At 48.2% G+C, this 12,224-nt stretch overlaps 1 protein-coding gene across 1 annotated transcript; it reads left to right on the forward strand.

Annotated features, from left to right (window-relative positions):
- PNMA3 (PNMA family member 3) lies at positions 1-1,977 on the forward strand. The gene is made up of 2 exons (XM_039877006.1): positions 1-197; positions 441-1,977. The coding sequence occupies exon 2, from the start codon at positions 549-551 to the stop codon at positions 1,938-1,940; it is 1,392 nt and encodes a 463-aa protein (XP_039732940.1). The 5' UTR covers positions 1-197; positions 441-548; the 3' UTR covers positions 1,941-1,977.
- The last annotated feature ends 10,247 nt before the right edge of the window (positions 1,978-12,224 follow it).

Below are 12,224 nucleotides of genomic sequence, written 5' to 3' on the forward strand. Positions count from 1 at the left end.
GTGGCGGCGAGCAGGCGCCTGCGCGCTGACCCACGTGCGGCTCTGCCAGAGGGACCGCGAGAGGAGGAGGGACAGGCAGCGACAGGGAGAGACGGACGCCCGCTCCCACGGCCGCTGCGCGCAGCCCCGCGCCCCTCCTGCTGGCACCCGGATCGGGACGGACCGCGCCCCAGAGGAACGGACCCGACTCGGGAAGGGTGAGCTTGTCTGCTGGACGCGCGGACGCCCTCCGTCCTCCCCAGCAGGACCGCAAGCCCGGGCGCGGATCGGCGCGGGGAAGGGGCGCGGGGAGGGGGCGTCGGCCACTGTGGGCCTGCGGAGGGCAGGGATCGGGCCTGGGTCGCAGGGGCGCCGCCGGGGGAGCTGGACGGCTGGGGTCGGGAGCGGGGTCGGGAGCGGGGTCGGCATTAACCTCGCTCTCGCCCCGTTCGTATTCACAGGCTGTGGAGACCTGAGCAGTCTGCCGTCGCCCTAGGAGTTGGCTCAGATTTCTGTGCATCTCGCACCGATCAGTTCCCCGTAAATTAGACGCCGTAGAGTTTGGAGCCATGCCGTTGACCCTGTTGCAGGACTGGTGCAGGGGAGAACATCTGAACACCCAGAGGTCCATGCTCATCCTGGGGATTCCTGAGGACTGTAGCGAAGATGAGTTTGAGGAGACTCTTGAGGAGGCTATCAGGCACCTGGGCAAGTACAGGGTCATTGGCAGGATGTTTAGGAGGGAGGAGAATGCCCAAGCATTTCTCCTAGAGCTTGCCCAAGATATCGACTATGCTTTGATCCCCAGGGAAATACCCGGAAAGAGAGGGCCCTGGGAAGTGGTGATAAAACCTCCTAACTCAGATGATGAATTTCTTAATAGACTGAACCGCTTCTTAGATGAAGAGAGGCGGTCAGTGTCAGACATGAACAGAGTTCTCGGATCAGACACCAGTTGTCCCGCTCCCAGAATGGCCGTATCACCTGACTTCTGGACTTGGGCCCAGACTCTGGGGGCAGCAGTGCAGCCTCTGCTAGAACAAATGTTATACCGTGAACTCAGAGTATTTTCTGGGAACACTGTGTCTATCCCAGGGGTGTTGGCCTTTGAAGCCTGGCTTGAGCACACCACTGAGGTGCTACAGATGTGGCAGGTGCCTGAGGGGGAAAAGAGGCGGCGGCTGATGGAATCCTTGCGGGGCCCTGCTCTGCAGGTAGTCAGCGGGCTCCGAGCCCACAATGCCGCCATAACTGTGGAGGAGTGTCTGGAAGCCCTGCAGCAGGTGTTCGGACCTGTGGAGAGCCGTAAAATCGCCCATGTGAAGTTTTGTAAGGCCTATCAGGAGGCAGGAGAGAAAGCCTCCAGCTTTGTGTTACGGTTAGAGCCCCTGCTCCAGAGAGCCGTAGAAAAAAATGCAGTGTCACGAAAGAATGTGAACCTGGCTCGCCTGAAACAAGTCTTAAGCGGGGCCACCCTTACTGACAAACTTCGAGACAGGCTTAAGGTGATGAAACAGCGAAGGAAGCCTCCTGGTTTCTTGGCGCTGGTGAAGCTCCTGCGTGAGGAGGAAGAGTGGGAGGCCGCTTTAGGTCCTGAGAGGGAGAGGCTGGACCTGCTGGAAGCAGGCATGAGGTCACCTGCCGGAGCCGGTGGTTTCAGACCAATGCCTTTCCTTGCCCCTGGCAATACTTTACATTCCGAGCCTTCCCAAAGTTCCCGGCGCAGGAGGGGCAGAGGCCGCCGTCGGCGAGGGGGTACATCAAGGGCCAACTCTCGAAGTTCGAGAAAACGGAAAAACCACTCATTCTGCTATAGCTGTGGAGAAGATGGCCACATCAGGGCACAGTGTAGCAACCCTCCAAACCTTCCCTTGGTAAAGCAGAAGAGACAGGCCGCAGAGGAGTCGGGAAACGGGAGCTGGGCTTGGGACAAGAGCCATCCCAAGCCCAACGCCAACTAGGCTCAGGAGAACAGGGCAGCTTTTCTTACTACAGGATGAGGAGACAAAGGTGGTGTTGGATGAAAAGGCAGGGGCAGTCCACACAGAGAGCAGAGGACGTGAGTGGGGCAGAGGGGCAGGGCAGCCAGGCCCAGGCCAGGCCCACTCTCCCTCCAGCAGCTGAAAGGGTCTCTGCCCACAAGCGCAAAATTGGGTCAGGAAGAATCCAGCACAAGATCCCGAAGATGGACCAGCGATGCGAACATGGGGCCACCGCACCTGGCGAAGGGCGTGCACAGGCCATGAGCAGTCACACCGCCACGGCAGAAGAGGAAGGAGGTACAGCGGGGGATTCTGGCCTCGACCCCGTCGTGTGGCCACCCCTAAATACCCACGCTCTGGGCTCAGAGCTAAGAATCCAGACCGGCCCCTGGGCCCCCTGGGGCCTGGAGGAGCCTTCCCCAGGGAATCTTTCACCAAGAGAAGCTGGCATCGGCCCCGAAGAGCTGCAAGGCGGAGAGGTAGTGGCCCCCCTCCGGAGGGGTGACCGCAGGGTCCAGCCTGTCTTCAGAATCGTCTACACCGCTCTCGGGGAGCCCCAGGAAGTAAGCACCCATGAGCCCCTGCGCCAGTAAGGCCAGGAGACCCAAAGGCCCTGGAGCCCAGTGCCAGCCTGCAGGCACTTTCCTCCCCCTGTGGCCTGGAAGGGCTCCGGGGGCCAGGAGAGTGAAGGCAGGCAGGGGGTCGCTGGGTACTGGGGCTCCTGCCCCATAGCTGATGTTGGGGGGCAGGGAAGCTTTTGTTCCCAAACAGGAGGGAGGAGGAGGAGGAGGGAGGAGAGGAGGATGAAGATAGCAGTGGGGTGGAGGAGGAGGAGGAGGGAGGAGGAAGGTCGAAGGTCTTTGGGGGGGGGGGGGAGGGAGGGGGAGTAGGTGGGGGGTGTTTTTTCTGCTTGTTATTGTAGAGCCACTGGAGACCTGGAGAGAGCAGGCAGGAGGACTGGGCCTGGCTTGTCGAACCACCACTCCGCAGCTGCCAAGGCCAAGGTCAGCCCCAAACACTGCCAACTCGGGCAGTCGGCCTGGGAGCATCCTTGAGCGGCCAGTCCCCAGGTGTGCGTGCACCTGCCTGGGTGTCCTGGCCTACCTACCGGGGAAGCCCCCTTTTGGCCCCTGGTGTGTGCTGTGAGCTTCACCGCCAGCCAGTTTTCTGCTCACTCTCATCCTTGTCGTGAGCTCGGTCTCTGCTTTCTCAGTGTAGTTAGGCTAACCGCTGCTTGTTCTTGTGGAGATGTGTTTTCTTCTCTGAGCTGCCCCCCACATCCTGGAGACTCCGAGCCCAGTCCCAGGAGATGACAGAAAGGACGGACGAAGGCGTGGCCAGTGTTCACCTGTGGCCTCCAGAAGGAAGAACCGGACCAGGGACGGAGAGAGACGGCCAGAGTCTCCACGGGGACTGTGCTCTGATGTGCCACCCTGTTGTTTCTTGTGACTCAGTTTCCTCGGCTTGGTGGAATGTCCCCTGCTGTGTTTTCCAGCGTCCTGTGACTGTCCTGTGCGTGCCATAGGGCAGGGCCAGGCCCCAGCATGTCGGCCAGAGGGGAAGGGGTGCCCTGCAGGGAGTGGACATCACCAGCGTCCGTCGTCCTGCACAGAGCAGCACTTTGCAGTCACGGGGCCCCACCTCAGGGGAGGGAGGACTATGGCAGGGAGGAGGAGGGGGCGAGGTAGAGGGCAGCTGGGAGGCACCGGCGGGGACCTCCAAGTGGGGGGCTGGAAACTTATTGGCTGTAGTTGCTGTTAGAAGTTCCTATCTGCGTTGGCATTCCCTTTCTTCAATGGTTTCAATAAAGGTTTCTCTTCAATAAATTTTATTAAATGTTTCAGCTGAGTCTTGCCTCTGCTGTGGGAAATGGGGTCTGTGGAGGATGGGGTCTGCTGGGATAGGGGTGAGGGGCAACAGCGGCATGGTCAACATTGGTGTATATTCGGGGCAAAGTCCATGAAGTCTGTGAAGCGTCCCAATTTCAAAAGGCAGTCAACATCCAGAAAACAGTGGCTTATCGATCCAGACAAAGGAACTGAGCTAACAGGCTGGGTGCTGCCAGTCAATAGGATGCTGATGGGAGTGGGCAGTGGCTGCTTGTATTCCCAGGGCACCCAGGGAGCTCCCCAGGAATAAGGGAGAGCAAGAGACATCAAGCAGGAACCAGCAGTCCCAGGATGCCTCACCATCTTGTTGGGGTTCAGGGCATTCAGACCTAGAGTCTCAAAACCAGGCCAGCCTGTGTCAGTGTGTTTATGAAAGTGTATAAGTATAGGAAAGAATGTATGAATGAGTTAGTGAATGTGTGTCAGTATGCATGCCAGTGAACATGTGTGATTAAGTGAGTATGTAAGACCGCGAATGTGTGTAAATGTGCATTTTAGAGTGTGCTGAATGTGAGCGTTTGTGAGTATGTATTAGTTTGTGTGTTCGTGAGTTTTTGTGAGAGACTGTGTATGAGTATGTAGGTGTGCGAATGTATATTTATATGTGTTAGTATGTGTCAGTGGATATATATATCAATGAATGTGTGTGAGTGTGTATATATGTGAGAGTGAAGTATGTGTCAGTGTGTGTGTCAGAATGCATGCGTATGTGCGTGAATGTGTACGTGGATGAATGTCTAGTGTGTGTGTGTGAGTATGTATGAGTTTGTGTTTGCAAGTCAGCGGGCGTATGACTGCAAGTGTGACTGAGTGGGTGTGTATATCTGTGTCCGTGTGTGTAAGTAGATATTTGTGTCAATGAGTGTGTGAGAGTGTGAATGCGTGTGAATGTGTCACTAAATGCACATGGGTGTATGTGAATGTATTCACAAGTCAATGGATCTGATGGTGTGTGAGTGTGAGTGTATGAATATGTCTGAGTTTATGAGTGTATATAACTTAGCGTGTGCATGAGTGTGAGAATGTGTGCTAATGATGAGTGTATATGTGTTAATGTGTGAGTGAATGTATGAGAAGGTGTGTGAGTTTTGTGTGAGTGCATGTGTTAGATAGTTGGTGTTTTTTATTTCTTTGAGGAATCAAAGTAGAGAGTTGGGAAGAAGACAGTAAGGCACATATGGCTTCTTCACAAAACAAGAGCCAGACTTCTCTTGGTGCCAGGCTCATGAGCCCTACATCTGGCTGGGACACAGGGTAGGACTAGGTTTAACTTTAGAAGAAAGTCCACACAGACTTCCAAAGCTGTTATAACGATTGATATTCCCATTAGCAGCTCCCATTTCTTGGGGTTTTCAAAAGAATCTTGAGCTGTAAGCTTTGAACTTTTAGCCATTCTGGTTGGTGACTCATTGTGGTATCTCATTATGAGGTTGATTTTTATTTCTGTGATGACTAATGATATGGAGCATTTTTGTATGCTAACTAGCTGTCTATCTTCTTTAGTGACATGTTTATTTAAGTCTCTCGCCTAGTTGTCAACTGGGGTCCTTGCCTTTTTTATTCAGTTGTGCAAGTTGTCAAAATACTCTGGATACAAATCCTTTGTCAGATATGTGTGTTGGGAATCTTTTCTCCCAGTTGTGCCTTGCCTATGCATATTCTTAGTGATATCTGGTCATGAGCAGATGGATTTAACTGTGCAGAGGTCCACTGCATCTTTTTTTTTTACAGTGTTCACATTCTGGGTCTTGCCTACAAAGTATTTGCCTGGCCTACATTTGCAAAATACTGTCATATTGTCTTATGTTTTCTTCTAGAAACTCTGTAGTTTTAGCTTTTGCATTTAGGTCTTATGATGTACCTAAAGTAAATTTTTGTATTTTGGGGAGGAGTGAAGTCAAGATGCACTTGAAAAGATTTTCATTTTGACACTGATTTTATCTGGAGTGTTAGTCCAAAATCAGTTGACTATGTACCTGTGGGTGTATTACAGTGTTCTATATTCTCTCTTCTGCATTTTTCAGTTCTAGAGTTTCTATTTGGTTCTTCATTATAGTTGTTATTCGTCTATTGAGATTCTTCCTCATTAGTTCCTTCATTATGTTAATTTTTCCCTTTCAATCCTGGAGCACATTTTTTTACAGTTGCTGTTTTTAAGTCCTCATGTGCTAATCCCATCCTCCTTGTCGTTTCTGGACATATTGGCATATTTTCCCTTTCGTTATGCGGGATGTTTTCTTCCTTCCCATGTCTAGAAATTTTTGCATAGAGGCTGGCCATTTCGACTGTTGTGTTGTTAAGTGTCTTGGTGTTGTTGTTTTCCTTATTTCTGTGTCGAGTTTTGTCCCACCAGGCAATTTGTTTACTTATAGACCAGCATGAGCTTTTCAAATGCTTGATTTTAAGCTTTGTTAATGTAGGTCTTGTAGAACTGTCTGAGCCTTCCTCCTAATGTGTGGCCTTTCTGGGTTCCGTGATGAATATCTGGGTATTTTATTGTGGTCTCTCCACTCTGGTTGGTAATAACACTGTGTAAGCTCTGGTAGGTCTCCAGCTCACAGCTTCTGAAAAGTGTTCTGTTCTCAACCTTGTGGTGTCTCAATCTGAGCATATAGAGTTAGTATAAGATGTAGACTTATCAAAAACTTTGCGCAGTCTTCTGGAGTTCTTTAAACGCCTGGTTCCCTTATCTCCAGTATACTGTTTGCAAAATGGAGTAGCAACCAACACCATAGCTCAGCAAGACTGCTTGCATTCTCCCTTTGCCATAGACTGATAGTACCTCCAGACCAGTAGCTGGACTGATCTTTGGTCCCACCTTGTTTGTTTGCCTTCTGTCAGACCTCACAGTCCTGGCAAGCTCTCTTCAGTCAAAGCACTCACAGCGCAGCGGATGGAGTCAAATGGCCAGAAGATATTTGGAACCTGGAGAGAAGGTTCATGTGGATGGGGCCCAGGGTGATGGATGAAGGGGCAAGGAGAGGGAGTAGGTCCTCAGGAAGGTTGAATGGGGCTCCAAAAGGCCTGTGGTGCCCATGCTAAGAACTTTGGGCTTCTGTCCCAGATGGGCAGCAGGTCACTGGAATCTCCAGGGAAATATCATCCCTTTCTATATAGACAACAGTCATATTGGATTAGGGGACCAACCTACTTGATCTTAACAAATTATATCTGCAAGGACCTTATTTAGATCTTAACAAATTATATCTGCAAGGACCTTATTTCCAAGTAAGTTCACATTAGAGGTTAGACTTCATCATACAAATTTGGAGGGACACAATTCAGTCGATAATATAGCCTCAAAGATTATGGTTCATAAGGTGCTGAGCATGGTACTAGCAACCAGACCAATTAGTTTTTAGCAGTATATACATTTTTCTTAACGACATGAGGAAAAGTTGACCATAATGTTTAATAAAATTACTGGATTTATTTCTGAAGTTTACTGATTGTGATTTATTTATTCCCCAAAGATCAGCACTGGAGTGGAATACACACGAGGATACATGCCATGCTTTCCATCATAATGCCTTATTTGATAACATAAATTTTCAGTTACAAATCACATAGGCTCGTAATAAGCTAGTGATGAGAAATAGCCTTATTACCCAGTTTTCAAACAGATTAGAAAATGGATAAAGTATAGTACCTCTATTTTCCTCTACAGCATTTAAATCTTGATATTGTCATTTCTAGTAATATCTATATTCAAAGAAATACCTTATCATGTATTTCTTAGCGGTTTAAAAATATTCTTCCAACTGCATATTAACACAATTATTTAATTTAAAAAATAAACTCAGACTGTTCTGATAGAAATTAAGGCTTATTTGCCTCATAGGTGTGACAAATGATGAGTGCTTTTCCCAGTTGTTGCACAGCATTTATTTCCCACATATAGAATGAGCTAGATCTGCAACCTTAAGCTTTCGAGAACACTGTATTGAAGACATGTATAAGGTAAGAGCATTTTTATCAAAAATTAAATATTTTTTAAAAGCGTGTTTAAATTAATATTTAGTGTGCCCGGACTTTGTAGAGTAAGTCAGATAAAGCAGAATACATAGTTCTAGGTGAAAGAGTAAGAGAAAGAATTCATAGCCACATCTTCCAAAGGCCTTTTGTTATATATCTTATGTTTGTTATATTTCTTACATTGTTACATTTCTTATTTTGTGATATTTCTTATTTTGTTATATTGAAATATGAACTGAAGGACTCTGATAAGTGGGAGAACCAACCGTTTTGCAAGTCAGGTGGTTTTCAGTGCTTGGCAAGGAGACTTCATCGAGTTGTCAGCTGATTGATAGGTCCTTAAAAACAAGTTCTGATGAGACTGTTGTGTGATGGTTGGCAGACCTCATGGAAGGAATTCAAAGAATGAGATAACATACTATATTAAATCTTCTTTTGCTCTGATCCGCTTGTTTAGATAAAAAAAGACAGGTAGGATTACAATTAGAGCAGGATACTTCCTCATATTTATACATCTCATACTTGTCCTTGAAAACATTAATTTACTGAAAACGAATCCCACCCATCTCTTCTAAAGATTCATTTCCAACCAAATTTTACTTTACATGTTGATTAATTATCAAAAGAAGTTGTATTCGTTCTGTTATTCTGAGCAACTAGGTACTATGTTAATAATTGTGATGATAAAAACTAAAAAATTTAGAGTCAGGGTCATAATGGTCTTTCTCCGCAACAAATATGTATCAACAGAGCAGATAAAATTATGTGAGAGAACAGAGATAGAAACATGAGTTCAAAGAGATGAAATGTGGATGCTAATTTTCCAACTTAGAGGGGAGCTTTTTTGTGTACTTTTAAATAGATGATGATGGGTGTCAAATTGCCAGGATAATTAGATTTCATGGATACCATCAAAATAGTTAACGATGTTAAAGTTGTATTTTAAAATGTCGACGTTTACAATATAACAGAAGTGATGTATTTATAACTATTTAAACTTAGAGTGAAATATTTTAGATGTCGGCTTCCATGTGTGTAGGGGGTTTGTAAGCAAACACTGACTACGTCCCATCTAAGCTGTCCTCCTCTGCCAGCTAGGATTCCGCAGTAGCCCACTAACTGGTCTTCTGAAAGACCACTTTGCCCCCTCCAAAACTTTCTCCACACTGAAGCAAGAGTGATCTCTTAAGATGCAGATCTGATCACATTAAATTCTTTGCTTAGAAGTCATTCAACAACTTCCCATCGTGTTTTCAATTAGGGTTAAAATCTTTAACCTGATTGACACAGCCTGAGAGGTGTGATACCTGTCTGTCAGTCACGATGATCTCAAACCAGCCTCCCACCCTTGCTGGAGCTGCCATTTTTTCAGCCCCTCTTGGATAATATTGTCCCCACCGCTGGATGTTTCAAAACTGCTGTACCATCGGCCTGGAATGCTTTCACTTTCCTCCTGCCCCCAGGTGTTTCCTACATGTCCTTCGCGTCTCAGCACCAGCACCATTTCCTTAGGAAAGAATTCCTTGACTTTCCAGACAAACTCACATCCCCCTAGAGAATTCTCACATAGCATTGTGTGCTTTGCCTTCATAGCATTAGTCATATTTGCCATTTTACATGTATTAGCAGGCCCACCGAGACTCAGGAGTGATTTTAAAACGTCAAAATTGTTGTCTCTTCACATGCATTCTCACCCCATCCACAGATCAAACTCTCGGTTCCTTTAAATTAAGAGAACAGCTTTTTGGCCTGCTTTCGCTCCTTCTCACACTACAGTTTCTGGGGCGCTGTCCATGCTATGACTTCTTGCACACTTGGTGGCTCTTGACAGTAAAAAGGAACATTTTTCTGATTCAAGCACCTGGCTCTGGCAACCGAGAGTCATGGTTTTCAAGAGGATTGTCTTTGCCAGGCTCCATAGAAGTAAAAAAATAAAAAGCCAAGAGTTATACCCTTTACTCTCTTTGGACCTTTCCCATTGTGCTTACTGCTCAGATCCCTGAACCCTAGGGCTGTACTTGACTTGGAGCAGGCACTCAAGGAACACTGGCTGATCCTTTGAATCTCTGGAAAGAAAGGCACATAAAGAGCTTTTGCTGCCACCTGTATGGACACTGGGACACTGGGGTGAGGGTGGGTAGATCCTCTTGACAGATATGACAGAGTGTATCCCCCAGCATTTGTTTGTGGGTTAAGTTTCTTACGGTCTGTGGTAACCCCTTAGACCAGCAGTCCCCAATCTTTTTGGTGCCAGGCACCGGTGTTCCTATGGGAATCTAATTCCTGGTAGTCTGAGTGGAGTGAGGCGGTGATGTTGGCGCTGGGGAGCGGCTGCAGATACAGATGAAGTTTCTCTCGCTGGCCTGTCACTCACCTCCTGCTGTGTGGCCCAGTTCCTAACAGGACACTGACTGGTACCGGTCTATGGCCCGGGGGTTGGGGACTCCTGCCTTAGACTACACACTGATTTAGGGCAGGGTCTGTTTTTGCTCTAGCCCACAGGCATGGGCTCAGCACATACTATAATGAGTGGACCATAGTAGGTACAGCTTAGCTCCATGTTGGATGAATTAAAGAAGGTCTTCATTTTGTCTGGGAAAGGCCATGGGAGCTCCCCAAGTTCACAGGGATGGAATTTCCTACCTTCAGAGATGGTGGAAAGAAATAGTAAAGCATATCTTTCCTTCACAAGAGAGAAGGACCGGAAATCCCCTTTACATCTGACCCCCTAGAGGCTAAAAGAGTGCTTACATTTGTAGAAGACCGGATATCAGTTGGAAGAGTGAGGGCCCAGGAAGGCGAGCCATAGACAAGTAGTCAGAGCCTTCAGAGCTCGCTAAGGGTCCATCACACTGGGCCGGACCAGGCTCCTGAGGGAGGATGTGGACTGGACTCAGTCATCCAGGTCAAGGCATTACAGGGCAGGACATACCTTTATTCTAGGCACAGAGGTGACAGATCAGGAGACATAGACCTTCTCTCCTCCGTTAGAAGGCAGGGCTGGGAGAGCAGGATCCAGTGGAAGAACAACACTGGGCCAGGCCTTCCTTGCAGTAGCCCAATTCTGCAACCTGGAGATTGTTATTCCTAGAGTCTCTATGACTAAAGGTTCTTGAGTTTCCACTATCCTCTCCCTCACTGGCAGTCTGACCCTGACCATCCGCCTTGCATGTTACAGGAGGCAGAGCCCGGATAGGAATGCTGTACCCATCATGGCAGGGAACGCAACATCAGCTCAGAAGAGCGCAGGAACATGGAATCTTCAAAAAGATTACCATGTATATTCTCGCAAAGGATTCTCATGGCCTCCCAGTGAGACAAGCTGATGGCTCCAGTTGACAGATGAGGAAATAGGGTTTCTCCAAGGAAGAGCTTCCCAAGGCAAACACAGTGGAACCCAGGTGTCTTAGTGAGCTCAAGCCATCATAAGAAAATATCACAGACTGGACAGCTTAAACAACAGACCTTGATCTTCTCAAAATTCTAGAGACTGAAAGTCCAAGATTAGGGTGCCAGCACAGTCAGTTTCTGTTGAGAGCTACCTTCTTGACCTGTAGGTAGCTGCAATCTTCTTGTGTGTTCACAGAACCTTTTATTTGTGTATTTGGGGTGGGGTGGAGGGGGGTAACTCACACTCCCATTGCCAATTCTTGACATGAGGACCATCCCAACCTTGATCTAAGGCAGAAAGAAGCCAGCAGTGGCCAGCAATGCCCTGAGTCCCACATCTATACTGAGCCAATTGCCACCTAGCTCCTCCCACCTAATGCATTCATATTCACATTAGCAGGGATTAAGGTTAAGGGACACGTCTGAGGTCACTTAGCTGAGGGCCAACCAAGTGGAGAGAAATACCAAGACTTCCTCTGCTGCTGTGACCATTTCTATGCTTTCAGCTAGGCTGGACATCCCCTGAACTTTATTTCCAACAGGTAGTACTAAAGGAGGTGTGTTATGGAAGCATCCTGTCACCTAGTGGCCCGGGGCTTCTGTGAATCTTGATTGAAGCATCTCCATGCCGCCTCACTGTGAAGTGCTTCTGTGTTTATTCCTCCATGTGGTCGACATCTGCTGGGTGCTGGCTGGGTGTATGGCCCAGTGCTGGCACTCAGGGGGACCACATGTAAAGATGGAAGACCCTGGAGGCTGAGCTGAGCAGATGGCATAATCACAGTTTCTTTATCTTGACCACGGACCTCAGCTCCCCAGAAGGCCAGGTGGGAGTGTGGCCAGAGCTAGGGTAGTGAGGGTGGGGGTGGGAGGGAGGAGGGAGGAAGAGGGCGGACTGTATAATCTACCTGGGTGTCACACGAGACTGTCAAATGTGAGTGTGGCCACAGGAACTCATCTTCACTGGTCAGCCCACTTTTTAACACTTCCTTTCACAAAACTCGAGGGC

Source organism: Pteropus medius, unplaced genomic scaffold (genome assembly GCF_902729225.1).
Source record: "Pteropus medius unplaced genomic scaffold, Ma_sr-lr_union100, whole genome shotgun sequence".
NCBI lineage: Eukaryota > Metazoa > Chordata > Mammalia > Chiroptera > Pteropodidae > Pteropus > Pteropus medius.